Here is a 25,500-nt window from a genome sequence, read left to right on the forward strand (position 1 = left end):
GGGACTTGGCCTCTATGTAGTACTGGCAGGCACTCGTATTGCTCAGCTGATATTCTCTCAGGCACAGCTGATGCCCACGGCTGCGCCCATGGAAAGAGGTGCTGCAGGGCTTGGATCAGCAGGGACCCCCACACAGAACTCAGCCGTATCATTGGACCGCATTACCTCAGGGCATGAAAAACAGCCCTGCAATCTGTGCAGATCATGGCCCGGGATAAATATCCCAGAAAGTGTCACAGGTTTTACTATAGTGAGAAAGCAAACATCCCGTAGACATACCACACTTGCCTACAGGACAAGCCACAGTTGAGCCCATAGCACCCTTAAACTGTGCTGCTTAAGCAGAAAGAGGGAATGGAGAAGTCACCTCCAGGAGGAAGGCTTGCTAAAGCTACAGGTGTGTTGATGGAGGACAACCAATAGCCCTCATTTCATTTTAGTTAATGAGGAAAGAGTGAATGTTCACGGAAAAACCATAATACTGGTAAAGACTCTGCAATCAGGTCAATGGGAAGGCCCATTCCCACTGATACCTTGGAGGAGAGGAAGAATCCTTAGGATAAACTGGACTGGTTGTTGTCGCTGCCTGTGTGATTGTTAAAGGTTTATGGGATATGGAAGTGTAAATGTTAATGGTATACAGAAGTGTGATTGTCAATGGCACATGGGATTGTTAATGGCACATGGACGTGGGAAGTGCAATTGAGGGTACGAATAGTGGAACTGTGAGGAACAAACAAACCAACAACAACAGCAACAACAACAAAGATTGTAAGCAGAACATCAGCAAAGTGTGACTTGTGAATGGGGACAGTACAGGAGACTGGGAGCGAGAACAGCCTTTGTCTGCAGACATGCAGGAAACTGGACATCCCAGTGTCAGCATGGGGAGCCTTAGGAGGGGAGCAGCTGAGAGCAGGGCTCTAGGACCCAGAGACCTCCCCAGGAAGAGCTGAACAAGGGGAGGGGGCTGGTGGGAGCCTGGAGGGTTCCACCCTCATAGAACAGAACAGCAGTCAGTGCCAAGAGGGGCGGTGGATTGGGTAACGTGCAGTAGCAGTTAGGGGTGGGGAAGATTAAGCTAAGGAAGGAATTGCAGCCAAGAGTGGAATTTTTAGCAAATGCTGGAGCAGCTTTTGGTGTGAAATCCTTCTCTAACTCCAAAGCCATGAATTGGTAACCACAAGGGAAGCCAAAGCCGAAAGGGGGGAGGCTTCCTTTCTGAAGCCTTTACAATTATAGTACGGGTAAACAGGTGGGATACACACATCTTTGTACGTGCCCAATTCATCAAAGCCTTCACCAGGGCCAGATGTACAGGATCAGCTGGGAGCTGAAACAAAGCTTAAAGGAGAATTGGAATTGAAGGCAAAAGAAGATCAGTTAATAGAGGCGCTTCGTTTAGCATTAATCACTGCCCCTGCTGGGCCCGGGATCCCAGGCGAAGTGTGTGATCGAGTCTGTCCTGGGGTGTGGGCAGTGGAAACCCCCAGCGGGGCCGAGCGTGCAGCACCAACAGCAGTCAGAATAAAGCAGGGAGCTCGGACGGCTCGGATCAAACAGAACCGCTCAAAATTGAGGACGTGGATGAGCTGAGAGCTACCAAGACAAAGGAGCGATGCATAACAGGGACAGTCAGCTCCTAAACTTGCTCAGACTTAATGGCTATGGAGTTTCCCCACAGCAGGCCCGGCCGGCACGGCCACCAATGAGTGACCTGTTTGTGTTGTGAAATCGCTGCTGCATCCCGAGCCCTGGGGAGCAGCGAGGAAGGGAACAACCTGCTGGGCTCTGGAGCCTCAAACAGCTGAGGAGCTCCGGACGTTGCTGCGGATGATGAGGTGGTGCTGCCTACAGCTATGGAATACCGGTGACGCACCGCTGTGCCCTTCTGAAATCCTGTCCAAAGGCCCTCATACAGGCTGAGGGAGGCAATTAAGAGCAAGGTTTGCCTGCGGCAATTGGACACGGACTCCGTTGTTAGTGCAGAACAAAAGCTTTTATTGCGTGTGATGGGCAACATGCACTGGCTCAAGTGCCTCATTAAACGTGTCCCTCTTGCTACGTGTGGCAGTGCTGGATCTTCCATCCTGCCCTGAAGTAGATGGCGCTGGAGCTGGGCTCGTCCCTCCTGTGCCGTCCTGCAGCGCCCGGTCTGTGTTGCTGCGGGTGTTGGACCGAGGCACCAGCTGTGCCAGCCTCATCTCAGGTCTGTTGTAGCTCAGCAGCATCTCCCTGCAGTGGGTGATGAGGCCGTAGAGCCTGTCAAACACCAGGTTGTCTGGTAGGGAGATCCTGTGGATGCTGGCGTCCTGCCGCCAATGGATGCGGCAGCGCTGCAATTCTCATCACTCCGGATGGACAGAACGCAGTCCCCAACGAACGTCTCACTCTCCCTGAGCAGGAAGGAGCCATCGGTGCCCCGTCTCGGTGCAGCACTCTGTCAGCAGCCCATGTGCCACCCATCGCGCCCCGCTCCCAGCCTGCCATGCAGCCCATCCTGCACGACGTGCAGCTCCGTGTTGGCGCTCAGCTCCTCCTGCACAGGTCGTCTCCCCCGTCTGCTCCCAGCTGGGACAACGCAAAGCGGCTTCCATTCGTAAGGGGTGGAGTCTTCCACCAGTTGGCAATCCACTTCTGCTCCTTTGTCACACGTGGACCCGTGGCTCCTCGCCACTCACTGCCATCAGGCCACCTCAGGGCCGGCAGGGCTGGCCCATGGTCTTCATAGCATCTGCTCCCAGCCATGCCAGGGGTGCAAGCCAGACGTCTGGTGATGGTGCTGAGAGGGTCCGTCTGGCACCAGTAGTTACAGTCATGTGGTTCTCTGCCTCCATGTGTGCTGAATGTGGTTACAGCTCCCAAGGTCTTCAGCTAATCAGAGCAAGGGTGGCTTTATTTTCTCCCGGTAGTATACAGGTTAAAGGGGTTGAAGTGAGGGGCCTGGACAAACTAACTGAGGGGCCTGGGAAGTGTATAGAAACAGGGATTGCAATGGAAGAAGGGGAAAGTTGTAAGGGAGTATGGAATCTCTCGTGCAGGATATTCTTGCACTGCACCTGAGCAGGCGATGGAATATTGCATATACACATCCGTACAGGCTAACACGAAGTGTTGCTGGCTGTATGCGTATATTGCTGATTATTTTGCAATAGTTCTTCCTATACATTATTCCACGTACCCAAACGGTGATGCACGATGGCCGTGACATAAAATTCTTACCTTGCTGTTACAGAGAAAAGCATTCCATTCCCGCAGAGGGGACTTTACCATCCGGCCCACGGGAGCAGCCCCAGCCCATGGGGTTGGCACGGGGTGGGCTTTGGGGGCCGTTCCCACCCAAACCGGGCTGAGGTTCTGCAGTTCTGTGCTACAGCCCCAGGATGGGTGCAGCCCCATCGCTGCTCGGGGGCACTGCTGGGCTGTGTGACCCCGGGATAGGAAGGGATCAGCAGCAGCCGGGAAGGGAAACCCTTCAGCGGTCTGAGCCGGAGGGAGCGCGGTGGGGCTGTGGCATTGCCGGGCCCCACACTCGGGCTCAGGGAGTCTTCCTCCCCACGGAGGACCAGCGCTGCCAAAAGGGCTGTGCACGGCAGTGCCTCCAGCGCTCCTGCACCCACTGCCACAGCCTGGGGAAGCTGTGCTGCAGGCGCTGCCTGGCCCGGCACAGCCCCGGGGTCACCCGCAGATGGGCCGTGCCCTTGGGACCCCAGAGGCACCCCGTAGGGTTGGTCCTGCCTGCATCTGCCGGGATGGCCCTGCATGGATCCATGGGGATGTTTCGGCGTGGATCCATCGGGCTGATCCTGCCTGGGTCCATCAGCACGCTCTGGTCCAGATCCTGTGGGGCGCTCCCGTCTGCTCCCACTTCTGGGTGCTCATCTGTGTCCAGGTTCATGTCCGCATCCGTGTCCATGTCCGTGTCCTTGTGATTGTTCATATCCATGTCGGTGGCCCTCTTCAGTAGCGGCCACATCCCCGTACTAAGGACATTAATCTGAACAAGCAGATGGAGACTGGGGGGCTCCTGGGCCGGGGGCTCCTGGGTGGGGGGCTTCTGGGCTGGGGGGTCGTGAAAGGGCTCTCTGGGCGTCCCGGCTGCCCTCTGCCGCTCCAGCACTGCCCGCAGCAGTTGGCAGCGGCGCTCAACGGCTGCGTGGTTCCCACGGATGGCACAGATCAGCTCCTGGATGAGCTCCGTGTGGGAGCAGTGGGGCGGGGAGGGCTCCATGGGGCTCTGCGCTCCATCGCTCTGCTCAGTCATCCGCAGGGAATAGGGGGTGCTGGGGGCTGCTGGCAGCAGAGCCGGGGACTCCGAGCTGGGGCACAGGGATGGCTCAGCCTCAGGCTCTTCCTCTGGCTCTTCCTCTGACGCTGCCTCTGACTCTGGTTGTGGCTCCAGCTCTTCCTCTGGCTCTGCCTCTGCCTCTGACTCTGCCTCTGACTCTGGCTCTGACTCTGGATCAGGCTCCAGCTCTTCCTCTGGCTCTGGCTCTGGTTCTTGCTGTGGCCCTGGCTCTGGTTGTGGCTCGCGTGGCTCTGGGGTGGCCCGAGGGGCAAGGGCAGCCAACTCTGACAGTGCAATGGGCCAGGGCTCTGGGAAGGAGTAGAGGGAGGAACCGGAGGAGGAAGAAGATTCATCAAGGGAGCCCAGGGACAGCATGGATGCCAGCGGGGCGCGGGGTGGCTTCCTGCTCCTTTCCCGTGGGCTCGTCCTGCAGGAGGAAATGGAGGAGATGAGGGGACCCGCTGCCGCCATGCCCGCGGCACAGCCCCCGCCCGTGGCCCTGACGCCAGGCCCTGCAGCAATGGGGGGCAGGTTGGCAAAGCAGCACTCACCGCAACTCCCAGGTCGGCGACGGCATCCCTGCTGCTCCGTCCTTCCCGCAAGCAACTGCCAAAGCAAGAGCGTGTGAACGGCCGGGACCCCTGCCCAGCCCCACACTGGGGGGCCGACCCCTTGCAGGCTGCTCAGCGCTGGCACTGGGGCTGCTCACCTCTCCCCTTCTTCCTCCTGGCGCTCGGCACTCTCCTCTTCTTCCCCAACCTCCGGCAGATCTTCTGTGGAAGCAGTGAGTGGGTGGGTGAGGGGCAGCCCCTGTGTCCCCGCGCCCCCGGGCCCCTCATCCATCACCTACCTGCAGCCGCCGGGACCGCAGCACGACTGCAAACAGGCTGTGCTGCAGCAGCACCAGCATCTGCATGACCATCCCAAGTGGTCCTTGGGACCCATCGCTGCTCGGGGGCACTGCTGGGCTGTGTGACTCCGGAATAGGAAGGGATCAGCAGCAGCCGGGAAGGGAAACCCTTCAGCGGTCTGAGCCGGAGGGAGCGCGGTGGGGCTGTGGTATTGCCGGGCTCCACACTCGGGCTCAGGGAGTCTTCCTCCCCACGGAGGACCAGCGCTGCCAAAAGGGCTGTGCACGGCAGTGCCTCCAGCGCTCCTGCACCCACCGCCACAGCCTGGAGAAGCTGTGCTGCAGGCGCTGCCTGGCCCGGCACAGCCCCGGGGTCACCCGCAGATGGGCCGTGCCCTTGGGACCCCAGAGGCACCCCGTTGGGTTGGTCCTGCCTGCATCTGCCGGGATGGCCCTGCATGGATCCATGGGGATGTTTCGGCGTGGATCCATCGGGCTGATCCTGCCTGGGTCCATCAGCACGCTCTGGTCCAGATCCTGTGGGGCGCTCCCGTCTGCTCCCACTTCTGGGTGCTCATCTGTGTCCAGATTCATGTCCGCATCCGTGTCCATGTGCGTGTCCTTGTGATTGTTCATATCCATGTCGGTGGCCCTCTTCAGTAGCGGCCACATCCCCGTACTAAGGACATTCGTCTGAACAAGCAGATGGAGACTGGGGGGCTCCTGGGCCGGGGGCTCCTGGGTGGGGGGCTTCTGGGCCGGGGGGTCGTGAAGGGGCTCTCTGGGCGTCCCGGCTGCCCTCTGCCGCTCCAGCACTGCCCGCAGCAGTTGGCAGCGGCGCTCAACGGCTGCGTGGTTCTCACGGATGGCACAGATCAGCTCCTGGATGAGCTCCGTGTGGGAGCAGTGGGGCGGGGAGGGCTCCATGGGGCTCTGCGCTCCATCGCTCTGCTCAGTCATCCGCAGGGAATAGGGGGTGCTGGGGGCTGCTGGCAGCAGAGCCGGGGACTCCGAGCTGGGGCACAGGGATGGCTCTGCCTCAGGCTCTTCCTCTGGCTCTTCCTCTGACGCTGCCTCTGACTCTGGTTGTGGCTCCAGCTCTTCCTCAGGCTCTTCCTCTGCCTCTGACTCTGCCTCTGACTCTGGCTCTGACTCTGGTTGGGGCTCCAGCTCTGCCTCTGGCTCTGGCTCTGGTTCTTGCTGTGGCTCTGGCCCTGGTTGTGGCTCTCGTGGCTCTGGGGCGGCACGAGGGGCACGGGCAGCCAACTCTGACAGTGCACCGGGCCAGGGCTCTGGGAAGGAGTAGAGGGAGGAACAGGAGGAGGAAGAAGATTCATCGAGGGAGCCCAGGGACAGCATGGATGCCAGCGGGGCCCGGGGTGGCTTCCTGCTCCTTTCCCGTGGGCTCGTCCTGCAGGAGGAAATGGAGGAGATGAGGGGACCCGCTGCCGCCATGCCCGCAGCACAGCCCCCGGCCACGACCCCAGCACAGCCCCCGCCCGTGGCCCTGACGCCAGGCCCTGCAGCAATGGGGGGCAGGTTGGCCAAGCAGCACTCACCGCAACTCCCAGGTCGGCGACGGCATCCCTGCTGCTCCGTCCTTCCCGCAAGCATCTGCCAAAGCAAGAGCGTGTGAACGGCCGGGACCCCCGCCCAGCCCCACACTGGGGGGCCGACCCCTTGCAGGCTGCTCAGCGCTGGCACTGGGGCTGCTCACCTCTCCCCTTCTTCCTCCTGGCGCTCGGCGCTCTCCTCTTCTTCCCCAACCTCCGGCAGATCTTCTGTGGGAGCAGTGAGTGGGTGGGTGAGGGGCAGCCCCTGTGCCCCCGCACCCCCGGGCCCCTCATCCATCACCTACCCGCAGCCGCCGGAACCGCAGCACGACTGAAAACAGGCTGTGCTGCAGCAGCAGCATCATCTGCATGACCATCCCAAGTGGTCCTGTGTAGCTGGGGCTCTCCATGACCACAGCGATGCTCCTCCACTGGTGCTCCGGTGATGCTCCGTCGCTTCCTCAGGAGGAATGAGGCCCACTGTGCCCGTGTGAGCTGACCCCTCCTGCAGGGCCCGTTTGTGACATACGTGGACCTGTCATTGTTACGTCATAATGCAGTGTTCCATTCCCTCTCTCCGGCCTGCAGCACCGGATGGAACTTTGGGTTATCCGGAGCCCCTCCGTGCCGAGCACCGGGGCTGGGACAAACCCACCGCGCAGCCCCTCCCTGGCCGGTGGCCCTGGAGCTCCCGGGCTGGCTGCTGGAACTGCCCTGCCCTGGGGCTTTGCTCCTGCACGGACTGCTGAGGGCCATGGCCCCGCTGCAGCAGCTCCAGAGGGCGGAAAATGAAAGCAAACCAAAAGCAAACAGACACTGCTGGTTCTGCCCCTTTCCTGTTTGGCGACTTCTGTTGCAGGGCCTGCAGGGCTCCTGCTGGGCAGGGACACGCGTGGGCAGCAACACGCAGCAGTGGGACAGGGACAGCACTGGTATGGAGGAAGGGTGGGGGGGACACCTCCAGGGACAGCAGGACGGGCGCGTGGGGCTGCTGCCACCCCCGGGCGGTGGGGGGCGAGGATGGCTCCGTGGAGGTCCCAGGGGATGAGGACTGTCCATGCGGGTGGGTTGGGGGGGTTGCCCACAAACGTGCCAAAGGGACGTTTGTGGGTCCCTTTGGGAGCCGTCAGCCCCCCGTCCCTGCGGGTGAGCGGCCCCACAAAGGCACACCCCAGGCTCTCCCTTGTGCCCATGGCAGCACGGAGCTTTGGCGTCGCCCATCCCCGTGGGACCCGAGGATGCTCCCATTGCTGCGCCGGGCCTGGCTGTGCCTCGGAGCTCTGCTGGTTGCCCCCCATGTGAGTGGTGCTGCTGTGCCCCGGGACCCCCATCCCCACTGCCTTTGGTGGAGGTTTCCGCTCTGCCCCAGTGCTTTGCTTCCGCTACATGGCGGGGCTGCTCTCCCTACGCTGTGGCTTCTGCGGGGTGCAGGGTCCCGAGCGGCACCACAGGGGAAGCGTTCCCGCCCACTGCTCAGCCCGCAGTGCGATCCCTTGCATCTGCCCGCTGCTCCACGGCCCTGGGGGGGACAGGGACCCACAGCCAGGGCACGGGGACCGCACTGGGCCGTGGGGGTGCAGCTCAGCCCCACGGCCTGGCGCAGGAGGGGACCCCGCAGCTGCTGATGGACATGAGCCGCGACGCCTTCGACGATCAGTACGAGGGCTGCGCGGCGGCGATGGAGGCAGCGGGGCCGGCGCTGCTGGAGCGGGAGCGGGCGCGGGGCGAGTCCCGTCTGTTCCGCAGGGTGTGGGGCCGGGCTGGGGAGCGCTGGCAGCGGGTGAAGGGCGCGCTGGCCCCCCGCCTGCCCCTTGGCTTCAAGCTGCCAAGCAATTGCCTTGGGCATCCCTTTGTTTTCTTCTGTTCTTCCTTCCTATCTCTCTCATCAAACTGTCCCTCTCAGCTGACAAGTTCTCACACTTTTATCTGTGTCAGTGCTCTGCCCATCTCCTGGTGTGGCAGTGAGCAAACGGCCAAGTGCTGCAGAGCTGCTGCAGGGTTAAACCACAGCTGTGCTACTGATCATCATAGGATGGCCTGGGTTGCAAAGGACTACAATGCTCATTGAGTTCCAACCCCCTGCTATGTGCAGGGTTGCCAACCACCAGACCAGGCTGCACATAGCTCTGCTCCTGTGGTGGTTTGGCCCAGAGCACAGGAGGCACAGGGGAGGATCCTGGTGGCCCTACAGCTCTTCGTGGCCCTACAGCTCCTTATGGCATTGCTGAGTTCTGCTCTCTGGTGATGGTGAGAGGCTCCAATGGAATGGTATGGAGCTGTGTCGTGGGAGGGTCAGGTGGGGGAAAGGGAAAGGTGTGCCCCATTGGGCAGCGGGCATGGCTCAGCTCCACCAGTGAGGGACTTCTCTGCTTCTGTATCTCTGAGTGAGCCACGAGAGCTGAAAAACATCAGCCATTGTCCAGGCAAGTGTACAGAACAGATGGGGGAGAAAGGGATCTTCAAAGACCTTCCAGTCCAACCGCCTGAGCAGCACAGGGCGAACCTGGAGGTGGAGCATCGCATTGAGGGATGGTCACTGCACCGCCTGAGCACCGGCAGTGCCATTTGAAGCCATTTCCCCTTATTCTGTCACCACAGGCCCTGCTCAAGAGTCTGTCCCCTTCTTTCCTGTCGCTCCCCTTTGGATACTGACAGGCTGCTCTCAGGTCTCCTGCAGCCTTCCCTTCTCCATCTGCACAGCCCCAGCTCTCAGCCTGTCCTCACAGAAGAGCTGTTCCATCCCTGGGGTCATCTTTGTGGCCCTCCTCTGGATGCTCTCCAACAGCTCCATGTCCCTCCTGCACTGAGGACTCCACACCTGCAGGCAGTGCTCCAGGTGAGGCCTCACAGCAGAGCAGAGGGGCAGCAGCACCTCCCTGACCTGCTGGCCGTGCTGCTCTGGATGCAGCCCAGGGTACAGTTGGCTGTCTGGGCTGTGAGGGCACACTGCTGCATCGTGCCCAGCTTCCATCCACCTGTAACCCCAGGTCTTTTTTGGCAGGGCTGCACTCAGTCCTTCCATCCCCCAGCTTGTATTCATGGAATCATAGAATCACCCAGGTTGGAAAAGACCCACAGGATCACCCAGTCCAACCATCCACCCATCACCAATGGCTCTCACTAATCCATGTCCCTCAACACAGCGTCCAAACGTTCCCTGAACACCTCCAGGGTCGGTGACTCCATCAGTCCCTGGGCAGCCCTTTGCAGTGCCTGACCACTCTTTTGGAGCAGTACTATTTCCTAACATCCATGCTGAATCTTCCCTGACGCAACTGGAGGCCGTTCCCTCTCATCCTATCACTGTCACAAGAGAGAAGAGGCCGACCCCCAGCTCACCACAACCTCCCTTCAGGTAGTTATAGAGAGCAATAAGGTCTCCCCTGAGCCTTCTCTTCTCCAGACTGAACAATCCCAGCTCCTTCAGCCGCTCCTCATAAGGCCTGTGCTCCAGACCCCTCACCAGCTTTGTTGCCCTCCTCTGGACACGCTCCTGGGCCTCGATGTCTTTCTTACAGTGAGGGGCCCAAAAACGGACACAGTACTCGAGGTGGGGCCTCACCAGTGCTGAGTACAGGGGGATGATCACCTCCCTGCTCTGCTGGCTGCACTGTTCCTGATACACTGTTTCTGAAGGCCAGGATCCATTGGCCGTCTTGGCCACCTGGGCACACTGCTGGCTCACGTTCAGCCCCGCATCCTTTTCAGCCACTCTGCCCCAAGCCTATAGCGTTGCCTGGGGTTGCTGTGGCCAAAGTGCAGGACCCAGCAATTGGTCTTGTTGAACCTCATCCCATTGGCTTCATCCCAGCTACCCAGCCTATCCAGACAGATCCCTCTGTGGGGCCTTCCTACCCCCATGCAGATCCACACTTCCCCCCATCGTGGCATCACCTGCAGACATACTGAGGGTGCACTCAGTGCCCTCATCCAGGTCATCAATAAAGATATTAAACAGGACAGGCCCCAGCACCGACCCCTGGGGAACACCACTGTGACCGCCTGCCAGCTGGATGTGACTCCATTCACCACCGCTCTCTGGGCCCGGCCCTCAGACAGCTCTTTACCCAGCAAAGAGTGCACCTGTCCCAGCCATGGGCTGCCAGCATTGGCAATGAGGGTTGTCTGGACTCAGGTGAGGACCTTGGATTTGTTGAACTTCGTGAGGTTCACCTGGGCCCACTGCTCAAGCCTGTCTAGATCCCTCTGGATGGCATCCCAGTCAGGAACTGCCGAGCAATTGCTGTGGATATCTCTTTCTTTTTGTCTGTTCTTCCTTCCTATCTCTCTCACCAAACTGTCCCTCTCAGCTGACAAGTTCTCACACTTTTATGTGTGTCAGTGCTCTGCGCATCTCCTGGTGGGGCAGTGAGCAAACAACCGTAGTGGTGCAGAGCTGCTGCAGGGTTAAACCACAGAAGTGCTACTGATCATCATAGAATGGCCTGGGTTGCAAAGGAGCACAGTGCTCCTCCAGTTCCAACCCCCTGCTATGTGCAGGGTCGCCAACCAGCAGCCCAGGCTGCCCAGAGCCACATCCAGCCTGGCCTTGAATGCCTGCAGGGATGGGGCATCCACAGCCTCCTTGGGCAACCTGTTCAGTGCGTCACCACCCTCTGGGGGAAAAACTTCCTCCTCATATCCAATCTAAACCTCCCCTGTCTCAGTTTAAAACCATTCCCCCTTGCACTCGTGTAGGCGCTGCTCTGCAGCAACTCGAACACCCCGCTGTTCCCACCTCTGTTCTCACCTGAACCCAAAGCACAGCAGCACACCTGGCGCAATGAGACAACGGCCCCAGTGCACGTCTGCACCGTGGGAGCCTCTCTGCATGGAGGGCTGCCGAGCAGAACGGGTTGGAAGGGACCTGGAAAGCCCACTCAGCTGCAACCCCTATTGTGGGGCTGGTTTTCCCCCATGAGCTCCAGCTGCCCCAGGGCCTCATCCAAACGTCAGTCAAACTGCTCTTCGTGAGCTTTCTAATGTCCAGCAGGATGCAATGAGGTCTCCCCGCAGCCTTCCCTTCCCCGGGCTGAACACCCTTGGCTCCCTCAGCCTTTCTCCATAGCCCGGCAGGACCGAGGCTCCCAGCCAACCCCACACCAATGGGGTCCAGCTGAGGGCTTTGGGGGATAGGAAGGGTCGGCGCTGAGCCATGGAGGGGCACAGGGCACAGGGAGGTGGGCACAGCCCCCACTGCTTGGGGTCCCCCTGCCTCTCCGCCCCTACCCCACGGCCCAAAGCAAAAGGCACCAGAGGAAGGAAGGGAGGAAGGGAGGGAGGGAAGGAGGGAGGAAAGGGAGTGGAGGGGGGAAGGGGGGAAGGAGGGGAAGGAAGGGAGGGAGGGGGGAAGGGGGGAAGGGGGAAGGGAGGGAAGGAAGGAAGGAAGGAAAGAACAAAGGAGGGAAAGCCCCCAGTCGAGCCCAGAGTGCTCCCAGCCCAGCACTGGGGCCGGACCTGGGACCCCACAGCTCCATGTTGGGGCCACGCAGCACCAGGAGCGCAGCCCCTCCTCACTGCCTCTCCGTTGGGATGGGGGAGAGGATCAGAGGAAAAGACGTGGAGCTCCTCGAGAAGCTTTAGGGCCATGAGAAGCTGTAGGGCCATGAGAAGCTGTAGGGCCATCCAGAGCTGTAAGGCCACAAGAAGATGTCAGGCTTTGAGGAGCTGCAGGGCCATAAGGAGCTGTAGAACCAAGAGAAGCTTTAAAGTCTTGAGGGCCTTGAGGGGCTGCAGGGCCTCAAGGGGCTGTATAGCTCAATCCCCCCACGAGCTCCAGCTGCCCCAGGGCCTCATCCAAATGTCAGTCAAACTGCTATTTGTGAGCTCCCTTTAATGTCCAGCAGGCTGCAATGAGGTTTCCCTGCACCCCCTGAGCTGCGGCAGCTCGGGGCCGTGCCTGCTGCCCTGGGAGCTGAGCCATGCGCAGAGGGGCACAATGGGGCACAGCCTTTCTTTCTGTTCTCTTTTTTCCCCACAGAACTGTAGGGGCTGGAAGGGACCTCCAGAGCTCATCGAGTCCAGCCCAATGCGGAGCAGGCTCCCCGCTGCAGAGCAGGCTGCACAGGTGGGCGTCCAGGCGGGTCTGCAGTATCTCCAGAGGAGGAGAATCCACAGCCTCCCTGTGCAGCCTGCTGCAGTGCTGCGCCACCTCGCTGTGAAGAAGTTCCTTCTCATGGTGGTGCAGAACTTCCTGTGCTCCGGTTTATGGCCGTTTCCCCTTGTCGTGTCCCCACAGAGCGCTGAAAAGAGCTCGGCCCTGTCTCGTTGACTTCCTCCCACACTTCAGATATTCCCCGACGTGAATCAGATCCCCTGTGGGGCTCCTCTTCTCAAGGCTGAACAGACCCATTTAGCTCAGCCTTTCCTCCTAAGAGGTGTTCCAGGCCCTGTATCAGCTTCATCTCCTTTCCCTCTCCTGCCCGGCCCTCCCCTGACATCTGCAGGCCGTTCCATTGGGGCCGGTCATGGTGACAGAGAGCAGAGCTCAGCGCTGCCCCTCCACTCCCTGTGAGGGCTGCAGGGCCATGTGGGGCTGCAGGGCCTTGGAGGGCTGTAGGGCTGTGAGGGACTGTAGGGCCTTGAGGGGCTGTGGGGCCGTGAGGAGCTGTTGGGCCTTGGAGGGCTGTAGGGCTGTGAGAGGCTGTAGGGCCGTGAGGGGCTGTGGAGCTGTGAGGGGCTGTAGGGCCATGAGGGGCTATAAGGCCTTGAAGGGCTGTAGGGCCTTGAGGGGCTGTAGGTCCATGAGCACTGTAGGGCCATGAGGGGCTGTTGGGCCGTGAGGGGCTGTGGGGCTGTGAGGGGCTGTGGGGCCTTGAAGGGCTGTTTGGCCTTCAAGGACTGCAGTGCCTTTAGAGGCTGCATGGCCATGAGGGGCCGTAGGGCCTTGAGGGGCTGTAGGGCCTTGAAGGGCTGTAGGGCCTTGAGGGGCTGTAGGGCCATGAGGGGCTATAAGGCCTTGAAGGGCTGTAGGGCCTTGAGGGGCTGTAGGTCCATGAGCACTGTAGGGCCATGAGGGACTGTTGGGCCGTGAGGGGCTGTAGGGCCTTGAAGGGACTGTAGGGCTGTGAGGGGCTGTAGGTCCATGAGGGGCTGTAGGGCCACCACGATCCTCCCCTCCTCCTCTTGTGCACTAAGTCGAACACCCCAATGGACCTCAGCTGCTCCTCGCCCATTTTGCCCCCCAGACCCTTCCCCATCTCCACAGCCCTCCCCTGTCCTGTCCCACACTCTGTGCACAGAGCCCCGTCCCAGGTGCAGAACCCAGCACTGCTCCTGCTGAGCTTCATGCTGCTGGTGATGAAATGGATTACTGTCATTATGTGATAATAATGGTGATAACACAGTGTAAAGAAATGTCTTTGCTCTCACAGTGTCTGCTCAGATCTGCTGTTATCTCAGCCCCCCGGAACTGGCACCGAGCAGCAGTAGCATTGCTGTGGTTTAAGCCTGCAGCACCTCTGCACCACTCAGCCGTTTGCTCGTTGCCCCACTGTGTGTTTGGGAAGAGTATTGATGAAGATAAAAGTGTGAGAACTTGTGGGTTGAGGGAGGGATGGGTAGGTGAGAAAGAGAGGTGGTAAAGGAAATAACGTGTGCAGTGCAGAAAGAAATGTCCCAGCAGCTGCTGTTGGGTGCCCAGCCTGTCCCCCAGCAGCAGCAGCCCCCCAGGGTCATCTCCCCATCTCAAGCTCAGCACAGTGCCCTGTGGTCCGGGATGTCCCTTTGGCCTTTGGAGCAGCTGGCCTGGCTCTGTGCCCTGCAGCTCCTGGTGCAGACCAGACGCCCAGCAGGCAGAACAGTCCTTACCATGTTGGAAGCACCGCTCATCCCAGACACACCCAAGCACCTGACCAGCTCCTAGGAAGACCATCAGCTCCATCCCACCCAGCTCAGCTCACCGGGTCCAGCAGCAGCTCCTGGGAGCCCCTCTGCACTGAGGGCTGCAGAGCCAGAGCTGCTCATCACAGCGCCTGTGGGACCAGGAACCACACATGCACCAAGGTGAGGGGGATGACTATACATGGACATTTCCTGGTGGCAGCCACTGCAACCACTTGGCCAGAAATGGTCACCTTTGGGGTGCTTGTAGGTGAGTTACGCAGGGCACGCAGGCTGGGGCTGCTCTATAAAGTCAGAGCAGCTGCTGCGGGTGTCCTGCAGCAGCATCACGCCGTGGGTCCTGCCTGGAACAGAGCGAAGGTAACAGCGTGCTGCAGCTCCAGGGCTGCTCCCGGCACAGACACTGCAGCACAGCGGCTGCTGGGGCTGCGCTGGGGAACCTTCTTCTCTGCAGCAGGGAATGCCAGCCGTGGGCTGGAGGCCGGGGGCAGCAGGGTGGGGAAGAGCGCGGTGGCCCTGGATGGGGACGCAGACTGGGGGTGCTTCCGTGTGCTGTCAGGGTGGGTCCAGGTGGGTTCTGAGGTAACCCCGATGCATCTGCTCTGCTTCTCCCTGCAGCCCCTGCAGCCGCTCCCTGCAGCCAGCTCCCACTCATGGAGCTCCTCGCCCTGCGCTGGGTGCTGCTGGCCGGCACCTTGCTCAGCACGTCGGCCGCCAGCAGCGCCCTGCAGGAAGGAGACCTTGGCTCCATCACGGTGATAATGGACATGGCCCCAAACTCCTTTGATGACCAATATGTGGGCTGCGCGCACGTGATGTGGGCTAATCTACAGAAGCTGAAGTGTACTGAGTTCGCCAGAAATTATGCCTATGCTGTGGGTTGGAGGAAAGCAGCTGCAGAATGGCAGAAGCGCTGGGGATACCTCGCTCACCCCATGCAGCTGAGACCAGAGCAGGCCATTGCCCTGCTGGCATACAGTGCTGCAAGCAACCTGTACCAGCAGTTCAATGCAGCCACACGTCAGGGTGGATGCTCCCACCAGTACTACGTCCACTTTTACCACTTCAAGACGCTGCACTTCCTCCTGACCCAGGCGCTGTTTGCCCTGCGAGCATCCCAGCCCCGCTGCTACTACGTCTATCGTGGTGTTCGGGGCATCCGCTTCATGACCCAAAGAGGGAAGTCTGTGCGCTTCGGCCAGTTCACCTCCACCTCCCTAAGGAAGGATGTCGCAGTGAATTTTGGCCAGGACACCTTCTTTGTGGTGAAGACCTGCTATGGTGTCCCCATCAAGCAGTTCTCCTTCTACCCTTCTGAGGATGAAGTCCTCATCCCACCCTTTGAAGTCTTTGAGGTCACCAACTTCTGCACTGGCAACGGTAGAATTCAAATCTATCTCCGCTCTAAGGGGAAGATGAGCAGACACAACTGTGAGCTTCTAAAGCCTCGGGGTGGGCAGTGGGGTCGGGGCCACCAGGAGGTGGGGTTGGGGCTCAGCCCTGGGCTGGCTCTGCCCGTCCTGCCCTGCTCCAACTGCAGCTGTTGGGGATCAGGGCACAGAGCAGGTGACCCCATCCCAGCAGCTGTGTAAGGGGATGGGGAGTGTGGAGGTGAAGGGAACATCTCTGTTTGTGGGGAGGTGGGGATGTGGGGAGGTGGGGAGATGGGGAGGTGGGGAGGTGGGGAAATGGGAAGCTTGAGCAACGTGGAGCTCTGTGAAGCTGTGGGGGTGTGCAGGGGAAGCGCAGCAGCAGAAACCTCGTGTGGGGGTGGGTAGAGCCGTGTGCCCAAAGGCCGGTGGTGTGCGGGGCAGGGCCGCTCAGTGCGTGTGCCTGAGCCAGGCTGTGCCTCATCGCCACAGCTTGTGCCCTCTGCTTATTTCTCTCATTAAAGCTCGAGTGTCAGCAGATCGGTGCTGTGTGTTGCAGTGCTGCACTGTGGGGACCCGGGTCTGCTGCGGGAGTGGGGCGGGTGTGTGGGCCCTGGGCTGTGGGGCAGCTCCAACCTGCAGTGCTGCCCCGACCCCACTGTGCAGTGCTGAGCCGCTGTGGGCCCCCAATGCAGTGCGGCTGAGGACGGGTCCGGCTGCGGTGCAGGAGTCGGAGCGGTGGCCCTTGGGTGTGCACCCCGTGGGCTTCTGGGCCCCTCCCCACAAACAGCAGCGACAGCTTTTTGAGAGGAGCGATTGTGGTTTTAATGCATTATGCAGAAGGCAGCCTCCTGCAGCGCCTGTGTGCAGCTTCCTGCACACCCTGCCCGAGGTTGGGCACCCCGTGGCAGCAGCTCACGAGCTGCAGAGCCCCCCGCAGAGGTTCGGGGGCTGAGCCCACGAGCTGCAGAAGTGCCGAAAATGGGAACGGGACCCAGCGTGGAATAATGAGGGAGTGGGGAAAGCAGACCTTGTCCTGAGGGCCGGGTGCTGCTGGGCACACTGCAGGGTGAGCAGCGGCAGAGCTGCCCCGGCGGCAGCACAGCAGTCCCGCAGGTTTGGGCAGCACTGGGGAGAGCAGCAGGAGCCACACCACGACATCTTCCACGGGCACAGCCGCAGTGTCCCCCACCAACAAGGGAACGCTGCTGCTGTCCCCAGGCTGTGACACAGCGCAGTGCGGCGTGGTGCAGCACACTGAGCGGCTCTGCCCCGGTGCAGGCTGTCCTGATGCATCCCTGGTGCACGTGCAGCTCCGGGCTGCGGTGCTGCAGAGGTGAGGGCTCAGTGCCGCTGGGCTGTGCCCCTCACAGCTCGTCTCTGTGCCCGGGAATGGCTGCAGTGAGAGGGAGGGCATCAGGCACCTGCCGGCCCCCGGCCTGGCACCAGCACGGGGTCTGCCGTGACCCCAGCGTGGCTGCAGCCCCTTCCCCTGCACCGAGAGCCCAGAATGCAGCGAGAGGTCTAAATGAGCACCCAGCAATTAGCCCTGCAACGAGCTCTGCAACGGCTTGTGGGGGTTGGTGGAGAGCTCCTACCTGTGCTGCCCCTGCACTCGGGGCTCTTCTCATCTGCGGGAAGGAGAAGGGTTGGGGTCAGCAGAAGGGATGGGGTCAGCGGAAGGGATGGGGTCAGCAGAAGGGATGGGGTCAGCGGAAGGGATGGGGTCAGCGGAAGGGATGGGGTTGGAAGCCCCACAGCAGCGGGGCGATGCCACAGCAGCGGCCATCAGGATGCCTGTGCCCCCACTCACGGCCCAGGAAGGCGCAGTTGAAGTGGCTGCAGGTCCTGTTGGAGCTCCGCAGCACGAAGCGGTGAGTCCCGCTGTCCGGGAAGACCCAGAAGATCTCATGGCCGGGGATCAGCACCTCCTCCTCCTCCGTGTAGAGGGAGAAGGCGTGGATGGGGACCCCGAAGCAGCTGCGGATGCTGAGGAACGTGTCCTGCCCGAAGCTCTCGGCCCGCTCCCTGCTGAAGGAGCAGGAGGCGAAGGAGCCGAACCTGAAGGGGCTGGCACCCCGCAGCTGGTAGCGGGCGCGCGCCATGCCCCGGTACACGGCGGTGCCGTAGGCGGCCTCGCAGGGGCCCCGCAGCAGCTGCAGGGCTCTGGTCAGGTAGAAGTGCAGCGCCTTGAAGGGGAAGCTGGCGTTGTAGGCGGCCCACGAGCGCCCGGCCGTCCGCACGGCCGCGTTGAAGACGCGGTGCAGGTCGTCGTCGGTGTACGCGATCACCGCTTGGCCGTACTCGTCCTTGAAGCCGGGGGGCAGGCGGGGGACCAGCGCGCCCTTCACCCGCTGCCAGCGCTCCCCAGCCCGGCCCCACACCCTGCGGAACAGACGGGACTCACCCCGCGCCCGCTCCCGCTCCAGCAGCGCCGGCCCCGCTGCCTCCATCGCCGCCGCGCAGCCCTCGTACTGATCGTCGAAGGCGTCGCGGCTCATGTCCATCAGCAGCTGCGGGGTCCCCTCCTGCGCCAGGCCGTGGGGCTGAGCTGCACCCCCACGGCCCCGTGCGGTCCCCGTGCCCTGGCTGTGGGTCCCTGTCCCCCCCAGGGCCGTGGAGCAGCGGGCAGATGCAAGGGATCGCACTGCGGGCTGAGCAGTGGGCGGGAACGCTTCCCCTGTGGTGCCGCTCGGGACCCTGCACCCCGCAGAAGCCACAGCGTAGGGAGAGCAGCCCCGCCATGTAGCGGAAGCAAAGCACTGGGGCAGAGCAGAAACCTCCACCAAAGGCAGTGGGGATGGGGGTCCCGGGGCACAGCAGCACCACTCACATGGGGGGCAACCAGCAGAGCTCCGAGGCACAGCCAGGCCCGGCGCAGCAATGGGAGCATCCTCGGGTCCCACGGGGATGGGCGACGCCAAAGCTCCGCGCTGCCATGGGCACAAGGGAGAGCCTGGGGTGTGCCTTTGTGGGGCGGCTCACCCGCAGGGACGGGGGGCTGTCGGCTCCCAAAGGGACCCACAAACGTCCCTTTGGCACGTTTGTGGGCAGCCCCCCCAGCCCACCCGCATGGACAGTCCTCATCCTTTGGGACCTCCACGGAGCCATCCTCGCCCCCCACCGCCCGGGGGTGGCAGCAGCCCCACGCGCCCGTCCTGCTGTCCCTGGAGGTGTCCCCCCCACCCTTCCTCCATACCAGTGCTGTCCCTGTCCCACTGCTGTGTGTTGCTGCCCACGCGTGTCCCTGCCCAGCAGGAGCCCTGCAGGCCCTGCAACAGAAGCCGCCAAACAGGAAAGGGGCAGAACCAGCAGTGTCTGTTTGCTTTCGCTTTGCTTTCATTTTCCGCCCTCTGGAGCTGCTGCAGTGGGGCCATGGCCCTCAGCTCTCTGTGCAGGAGCAAAGCCCCAGGGCAGGGCAGTTCCAGCAGCCTGCCCAGGAATTCCAGGGTCACCGGCCAGGGAGGGGCTGCGTGGTGGGTTTGTCCCAGCCCCAATCCACGTGTGTCACAGATGGGGGTCCTGCAGGAGGGGTCAGCTCACACGGGCACAGTGGGCCTCATTCCTCCTGAGGAAGCGACGGAGCATCACCGGAGCACCAGTGGAGGAGCATCGCTGTGGTCATGGAGAGCCCCAGCTACACAGGACCACTTGGGATGGTCATGCAGATGATGCTGCTGCTGCAGCACAGCCTGTTTTCAGTCGTGCTGCGGTTCCGGCGGCTGCGGGTAGGTGATGGATGAGGGGCCCGGGGGCGCGGGGGCACAGGGGCTGCCCCTCACCCACCCACTCACTGCTCCCACAGAAGATCTGCCGGAGGTTGGGGAAGAAGAGGAGAGCGCCGAGCGCCAGGAGGAAGAAGGGGAGAGGTGAGCAGCCCCAGTGCCAGCGCTGAGCAGCCTGCAAGGGGTCGGCCCCCCAGTGTGGGGCTGGGCGGGGGTCCCGGCCGTTCACACGCTCTTGCTTTGGCAGATGCTTGCGGGAAGGACGGAGCAGCAGGGATGCCGTCGCCGACCTGGGAGTTGCGGTGAGTGCTGCTTGGCCAACCTGCCCCCCATTGCTGCAGGGCCTGGCGTCAGGGCCACGGGCGGGGGCTGTGCTGGGGTCGTGGCCGGGGGCTGTGCTGCGGGCATGGCGGCAGCGGGTCCCCTCATCTCCTCCATTTCCTCCTGCAGGACGAGCCCACGGGAAAGGAGCAGGAAGCCACCCCGCGCCCCGCTGGCATCCATGCTGTCCCTGGGCTCCCTCGATGCATCTTCTTCCTCCTCCTGTTCCTCCCTCTACTCCTCCCCAGAGCCCTGGCCTGGTGCAGTTGGTGCAACTGTCAGAGTTGGCTGCCCTTGCACCTCGGATCGCCCCAGAGCCACAACCAGAGCCTGAGGCAGAGGCAGAGCCAGAGGCAGAGCCAGCCCTGTGCCCAAGCCCAGAGCCCTTGGCTCTCCCAGCAGCAGCCCCCAGCCCCCTTCACTGCCCACAGCCAAGTGAGCAGAGCTCCCCCAGGAATGGAGCGCAGAGCCCCATGAAGTCCTCCCTGCCGCACTGCTCCCACACGGAGCTCATCCAGGAGCTGCTCTGTGCCATCTGTGAGAACCACGCGGCTGTTGAGCGCCGCTGCCAATTGCTGTGGGCAGTGCTGGATCATTGGGGGGCAGCCAGGACCCCTAGGGAGGCCAACCAGGAGCCCCCAGGACCCTCCCCAGAATCTATCTGCGCGTATGGATGGATGTCCTTGGTACTGGGAGGTGGCAGCTGCTGGAGGGGGACATGGACGTGGATATAGACATGGATGTGAACAGGGATAAAGACATGGATGTGGACATGGATACAGACATGGATGCAGACATGAACATGGACATAGTTGGGTGCATACACGTGGAAGCAGATGAGAGCACCCAAATTTAGCTGGACCAGAGCATCCTGATGGACCCAAGCAGGACCAGCCCTATGGATTCTTGCAGAAACATCCCCATGGATCCATGGACGCCAAGCTGAGTGGTGCAGTTGACAAAGCGGAAGGAAGGGACGCTACTGAAGAGGGACACAGACATGAATATGAACAATCACAAGGACATGGACATGGATGCGGACATGAACCTGGACACAGATGGGCACCCAGAAGTGGGAGCAGATGGGAGCGCCCCAAAGGATGTGGACCAGAGCGTGCTGATGGACCCAGGCAGGATCAGCCCGATGGATCCACGCAGAAACATCCCCATGGATCCATGCAGGGCCATCCCGGCAGATGCAGGCAGGACCAACCCAACGGGGTGCCTCTGGGGTCCCAAGGGCACGGCCCATCTGCGGGTGACCCCGGGGCTGTGCCGGGCCAGGCAGCGCCTGCAGCACAGCTTCTCCAGGCTGTGGCGGTGGGTGCAGGAGCGCTGGAGGCACTGCCGTGCACAGCCCTTTTGGCAGCGCTGGTCCTCCGTGGGGAGGAAGACTCCCTGAGCCCGAGTGTGGGGCCCGGCAATGCCACAGCCCCACCATGCTCCCTCCGGCTCAGACCACTGAAGGGCTTCTGATAATCTGCTTTCTAACCTAAACCTCCCCTCTTTTTGCTTAAAGCCACTCCTCCTTGTTCTATCACTACACCCCTCAAAGGGTTCCTACAGCCCTGTTCTGCTCTGAGATATCCATACATACACACTCATGCACAGCCCCAGGGAAAGGCTCTGCGCAGCCTGGGAAGGAGTTGGGATGCAGGGGGTGCACTGCCAGCTTTATTCCCACTCAGTGCCACTCATCCCAGTCGGGGCATTGGGCACTGTGCACTTCAGCCCGCAGCGCTGTGCTCGGTATGAGCTCTGTGGGCACCGTGGGGATGGGCAGTCCGGGGGCACTGGGCGTGGGGTGGGCGTCAGGCAGCTTTGCCAATCACCAGCACGCTCATGAGGAAGACCATGAGGAAGAAGACCCACATGAAGAAGCGGTCCATCACCTTGGCCACCTTCTTCCACTCTGCAGCGCGGCGCTGGGCGGTGCGGTGCCGTCGGAAGACGCCGGCGATGTACCCCACACTGCTGAGCACCGCGTGGTGGTGGCAGAGGCAGCGGCTGCGGGGGCACAGCCCCGGCTCCACGCCCTCCCCGGGGGGGTCCCGTGGCCCCATCCCTCCCGTGCCCTCTCTCTGGGGGCGGCCACAGCTCTCGCCCACCTCACAGACGCAGAGGGCACGCGCCAGGTGGTGCAGGATGAGGCGGCGCGCCCAGGGCGGCACCGGGCGGGCACCCGGCCCGCAGTGGTGGATGTTCATGATGAAGATGGTCAGCGCAGTGGAGGCGGTGATCATGGTCATGGTGGCGATGTAGTACTTCCCTACGGGGTGAGAGGGGCAATGAGGGGCACGGATCTCGCCGCTGGGCGCCCCACTCCCTCCCCTCGGCTCACCGATGAGCGGCACGCTCTCCGAGGGCGGCATGCTCTCTGCCACCAGCAGCTGGAACACGGTGAGCGCCAGCAGCACCGTCACCCCCAGGGACACCTTCTCCCCGGAGTCAGCAGGCAGGTAGAAGCCCAGCGGCGCCAGGAAGGAGATCATGACGCAGGGCAGCAGCAGGTTGAAGATGTAGAAGGAGGCGCGGCGGCGGAGCAGCAGTGTGTAGGTGACGTCGGGGTAGGGCTCCGAGCAGCAGCCGTAGGTGACCACGTTGCGCGTGGCCGGCATGCCCAGCACCTCCCACTCCACGTTCTCCACGAAGTCGGTCAGGTCGCCCGTGTCCAGGAGGTTGCGGAGGTCGATCTGATTCCCGTTGTAGGTCCAGGAGCCAAAGGTGAGGCGGCACTGCTGCCCGTCGAAGGGGAAGTAGGAGACGTCCACCTTGCAGGAGCTCTTGGTGATGGCCGGACTGTCCCACATGATGTGTCCGTCGGAGCGCAGCACCACATTGGTCTCCATGGAGCCACCAAAACGCTCATCGGCGCTGGGCAGGGATGGCCAGGGGGGATGGGGGAGGGCGGCCACAGTCACCCCAACCCCACTGGAGTGAGGGGCTGCGGGCTGGCACCAGTGTGCGCCTCCACGCCATGTCCCCACCACATCCCCATGCCACATGCTCACTGCATCCCCATGCTACATCACCGTGCCATGTCCTCATTACATCCCCATGCCACATCCCCATGCTATGTCCCCACCATGTCCCCATGCCATGTCCCCATGTCACGTCCCCATCCTGTCCCCGTGCCACTTCCCCAGTATATCTCCATGCCATGTCTACATGCCACATCCCCATCAAGTCCCCATGCCATGTCCCCACCATGTCCCCATGCCACGTGCCCGCTGCATCCCCATGCTACATCACTGTGCCACGTCCCCTCCACATCCCCATGCTACATCCCCCTACAACACACCACGATGACCCAACCACGTCCCTTGGCGTGTCCCTGTGGTGTTCCCCCAGCACAGGTGACAGCTCCCCACCCTCCCTGCACCAGGACCGCTGGTTTCACCCCGCCCTGCACTGCCCCCCTACATCCCCCTGGTTGGGGTGAGCATTGACCCACTTGTTGTAGAGGACGATATCTGGCCTCCAGACATAGCTGCTGGGGATGCGGATGCTGTCGATGCCACCGTAGGCGTCCTTATCCCAGGCCAGGTGGGCATCCAGCCAGGCCTGGCGGACCCACAGGTAGGAGGTGAGCACCTGGTTCCGCTCATCCTGCAGGGGCACAGGGTGGGCAATGGCCCTGGCAGCGTCCACGGCCCTGTGGGGTGAGCCCAGCCTGGCCATAGGGTGAGAGGGTCTCCAGGGGGTGGCGCTGGGGGTTATGGGTTTGAGCTGGTTTGGGGGGATCCGGGCTGGTTTTGGGGAGCCTGGGGTGGGATCTGGGCGGCTTCTTAGGGGTCTGAGATAGTTTGGGGGGAAGCTGGGCTGGTTTCAGGAGCTGATGTGAAGGGTTTGGGGCTGATTTAGGGCCATCTGAGATGGTTTTGAGAGGTTGGGGCTATTTAAGGGGCATCCAAGCTGGTTTTGAGGACTTGGAGATGCTGTGGAGGCAGATCTGGACTGCTGTTCGGGAGTTTGAACTGTTCTGTTGGGAACTGGACTGGTTTTATGGGATCTGAACTGGTGTTGAGAGGTCTGAGTTGATGCTGAGGGTTTGGAGCTGGTTTGGGGTGGGATCTGGGCCGATTTGGAGGGGTTTGAGCCATCCTAGGATGGTCTGTGCTGGTTTCCAGGGGAGCTCTGAGTTGATTTCCAGGGGTTTGGGGGTTCCGGGCTGCTGAGGGGGAGTCGAAGCGTTTTGGGGAGGATGTGAAGAGGTGCTGAGGGGTCGGAGCTGATTTTGAGGGTCCAAAGCAGCCTGGGGCAGCTGGGCCCATTTCGAGGAGGCTGGGTGGGCCGGGGGGGGCACAGCGCTCACCATGTCGATGATCTGGGACAGGGTGACCTGCAGGGTGACGTTGAGCGCCCGCTCCGTGTCCTCGGCGGGCCGCAGGGCGCTGGAGTAGTTGGCGAAGAGGTCGTGGAGCAGCTTGTGGGCGAGCCGGCCCTGTGCGGCCCCACAGCCTGCGGGACCACGGCGGTGGGGGCAACGAGACCCCCATGGGTGGGACCCCATTGGGACCCCCATAGCCAGGAGCCACCGCATCCCTGCTCCGGGTCCATCCGTCCCCATCCCAACAGCACGCCATCTCAAGCAGCCCGAGCCAGGAATGCGTTCCCCTCTCTTATTTTTCTAACTCCCATTGTTTCCACGAATCCCATCATTTCTACTGTTCCCATTATTTCTACTGTTCCCATCGTTTCTGCCATCCCCATCATTTCTGTTGATCTCATTCTTCCCTCTACGCCCGCTATTTCTACTGACCCCATTACTTCCGCTATTCCCCTTATTTCCGCTCCCCATCACTGTCCTCCACCCAACCCAGCAGACCCCAGGATGGAGGTGGAGGTTTCTGAGCCCCCAGCCCCAATGTGGGGCTCCTGGGTGCCTGCTGGGATCCCCAGGGCAGAGGGATCGGTGTCGGCCCCGCGCCGCTGCATGTTTGATGAATGGGATTGCGTTTCGCTCACGGCGCAGCATTGGAGCCGAGGTGGGATCGGGGGGGGGGGCTCAGGGCAGACCCTCCCCATGGGGGTTTGCATTCACTCCGGGTGGTCCGTGGGGGCCCTGTGGGCGATGTCCCCTCCAGGTTGGCACTGCCACCCTCTGTCCCTCCTGCCCTGAGCCCAATGCTTACCTGGGGCCAGGACGGTGCCGGCGAGGCTGAGCGCCAGCAGGCAGGCGGTCAGCGGAGCGCCCCCCATTGCAGTGGGGCCATCAGGAGTCGGGCGTTGGGGACATCGCCGGCATCACCTGCACAGCATCTCCCAGGGCTGGGAGGGGTTGGGGCGGCCTTTAAGAGCTCGGCCCGGGGTGACGTCAAGGGGGGGATGGAGGCAGCCTCGAGGCGGGCACACAGCCCAGGGTGGGAGAGGGGCGCCCCAAAGGGCTCAGCTGGGGGCGCGGGGGGAGGGGGTGGAGGTGGATGCATGAGTGGGGGCCGAGCCGTGGGCAGCTGCTGCTCTCAGCAGTGCTGGGTGCAGTCCGTGGGGTCTGTGCCCCCTCTGGGCCACTGCTGAGCCCCCCAGGTGGGATCGGTGCTGGGCAGCTGGA

At 62.0% G+C, this 25,500-nt stretch overlaps 5 protein-coding genes and 1 non-coding gene across 9 annotated transcripts; 2 read left to right on the forward strand and 4 right to left on the reverse strand.

Moving 5' to 3' along the window:
* Positions 1 to 1,983: 1,983 nt before the first annotated feature.
* LOC107055677 (fibrous sheath CABYR-binding protein-like) lies at positions 1,984 to 5,274 on the reverse strand. Its single transcript, XM_015300827.3, has 4 exons — positions 5,139 to 5,274; positions 4,998 to 5,061; positions 4,840 to 4,894; positions 1,984 to 4,715 (listed from the first exon to the last, which is right to left on the reverse strand). The coding sequence occupies exons 1-4, from the start codon at positions 5,208 to 5,210 to the stop codon at positions 3,539 to 3,541; spliced, it is 1,368 nt and encodes a 455-aa protein (XP_015156313.3). The 5' UTR covers positions 5,211 to 5,274; the 3' UTR covers positions 1,984 to 3,538.
* Positions 5,275 to 5,360: 86 nt separating this feature from the next.
* LOC107055625 (fibrous sheath CABYR-binding protein-like) lies at positions 5,361 to 7,410 on the reverse strand. Its single transcript, XM_025152251.3, has 4 exons — positions 6,997 to 7,410; positions 6,856 to 6,919; positions 6,698 to 6,752; positions 5,361 to 6,549 (listed from the first exon to the last, which is right to left on the reverse strand). Exons 1-4 carry the CDS (start codon positions 7,099 to 7,101, stop codon positions 5,373 to 5,375), a joined length of 1,401 nt encoding a protein of 466 aa, XP_025008019.2. The 5' UTR covers positions 7,102 to 7,410; the 3' UTR covers positions 5,361 to 5,372.
* A 108-nt stretch (positions 7,411 to 7,518) lies between these two features.
* On the forward strand, positions 7,519 to 9,405 carry LOC107055626. The gene is made up of 3 exons (XR_001470610.4): positions 7,519 to 7,623; positions 7,890 to 7,989; positions 8,295 to 9,405. It is a non-coding gene; the product is annotated as an uncharacterized LOC107055626 (transcript).
* Positions 9,406 to 14,730: 5,325 nt separating this feature from the next.
* Positions 14,731 to 16,441, forward strand: LOC396008 (ADP-ribosyltransferase 1). The gene is given in 4 exon segments (XM_046912274.1): positions 14,731 to 14,783; positions 15,152 to 15,694; positions 15,697 to 15,842; positions 15,844 to 16,441. Coding segments are annotated over 4 exon segments (996 nt in total). The 5' UTR covers positions 14,731 to 14,758; the 3' UTR covers positions 16,126 to 16,441.
* Positions 16,442 to 16,703: 262 nt separating this feature from the next.
* On the reverse strand, positions 16,704 to 19,198 carry ART1 (ADP-ribosyltransferase 1). Of its 3 annotated transcripts, none has more exons than XM_040660261.2 (5): positions 19,103 to 19,198; positions 18,737 to 18,836; positions 17,717 to 18,431; positions 17,502 to 17,534; positions 16,704 to 17,299 (listed from the first exon to the last, which is right to left on the reverse strand). In XM_040660261.2, exons 2-5 carry the CDS (start codon positions 18,794 to 18,796, stop codon positions 17,271 to 17,273), a joined length of 837 nt encoding a protein of 278 aa, XP_040516195.1. In that variant the 5' UTR covers positions 18,797 to 18,836; positions 19,103 to 19,198; the 3' UTR covers positions 16,704 to 17,270. The 3 variants fall into 3 exon arrangements, 1 of the variants encoding a protein (XP_040516195.1); XR_005844773.2 differs by having other exon boundaries at positions 17,281 to 17,299; positions 17,502 to 17,599; positions 17,636 to 18,431; XR_005844774.1 differs by lacking the exons at positions 18,737 to 18,836; positions 19,103 to 19,198 and having other exon boundaries at positions 17,280 to 17,299; positions 17,502 to 17,599; positions 17,636 to 18,722.
* Positions 19,199 to 21,595: 2,397 nt separating this feature from the next.
* CHRNA10 (cholinergic receptor, nicotinic, alpha 10 (neuronal)) lies at positions 21,596 to 25,268 on the reverse strand. 2 transcript variants are annotated; one of them, XM_015280917.3, is made up of 5 exons: positions 25,085 to 25,195; positions 24,265 to 24,343; positions 23,404 to 23,558; positions 22,291 to 22,823; positions 21,596 to 22,218 (listed from the first exon to the last, which is right to left on the reverse strand). In XM_015280917.3, the coding sequence occupies exons 2-5, from the start codon at positions 24,265 to 24,267 to the stop codon at positions 21,761 to 21,763; spliced, it is 1,149 nt and encodes a 382-aa protein (XP_015136403.2). In that variant the 5' UTR covers positions 24,268 to 24,343; positions 25,085 to 25,195; the 3' UTR covers positions 21,596 to 21,760. The 2 variants fall into 2 exon arrangements, with proteins under 2 accessions (XP_015136403.2, NP_001094506.2); NM_001101036.2 differs by having other exon boundaries at positions 21,698 to 22,218; positions 24,265 to 24,410; positions 25,085 to 25,268.
* Between the last annotated feature and the right edge of the window lie 232 nt (positions 25,269 to 25,500).

Source organism: Gallus gallus, chromosome 1, assembly GCF_016699485.2.
Source record: "Gallus gallus isolate bGalGal1 chromosome 1, bGalGal1.mat.broiler.GRCg7b, whole genome shotgun sequence".
Classification (NCBI taxonomy): Eukaryota; Metazoa; Chordata; class Aves; order Galliformes; family Phasianidae; genus Gallus; species Gallus gallus.

Coding starts and splice junctions, on each gene's coding strand:
- LOC107055677 (XM_015300827.3), bottom strand. CDS start 5,210: ATGGTCATGCAGATGCTGGTGCTGCTGCAGCACAGCCTGTTTGCAGTC. Junction 5,062..5,138: donor TGCGGTCCCGGCGGCTGCAG/GTAGGTGATGGA, acceptor CTGCTTCCACAG/AAGATCTGCCGGAGGTTGGG. Junction 4,716..4,839: donor TCGCCGACCTGGGAGTTGCG/GTGAGTGCTGCT, acceptor TTCCTCCTGCAG/GACGAGCCCACGGGAAAGGA.
- LOC107055625 (XM_025152251.3), bottom strand. CDS start 7,101: ATGGAGAGCCCCAGCTACACAGGACCACTTGGGATGGTCATGCAGATG. Junction 6,920..6,996: donor TGCGGTTCCGGCGGCTGCGG/GTAGGTGATGGA, acceptor CTGCTCCCACAG/AAGATCTGCCGGAGGTTGGG. Junction 6,753..6,855: donor CAGGAGGAAGAAGGGGAGAG/GTGAGCAGCCCC, acceptor TTGCTTTGGCAG/ATGCTTGCGGGAAGGACGGA.
- ART1 (XM_040660261.2), bottom strand. CDS start 18,796: ATGCTCCCATTGCTGCGCCGGGCCTGGCTGTGCCTCGGAGCTCTGCTG. Junction 18,432..18,736: donor CTCTGCTGGTTGCCCCCCAT/GTGAGTGGTGCT, acceptor GGCCTGGCGCAG/GAGGGGACCCCGCAGCTGCT. Junction 17,300..17,501: donor CGAGTGCAGGGGCAGCACAG/GTAGGAGCTCTC, acceptor CTCTCACTGCAG/CCATTCCCGGGCACAGAGAC.
- CHRNA10 (NM_001101036.2), bottom strand. CDS start 25,151: ATGGGGGGCGCTCCGCTGACCGCCTGCCTGCTGGCGCTCAGCCTCGCC. Junction 24,411..25,084: donor CGGCACCGTCCTGGCCCCAG/GTAAGCATTGGG, acceptor GTGGTCCCGCAG/GCTGTGGGGCCGCACAGGGC. Junction 22,219..22,290: donor GGAGAGCGTGCCGCTCATCG/GTGAGCCGAGGG, acceptor CTCACCCCGTAG/GGAAGTACTACATCGCCACC.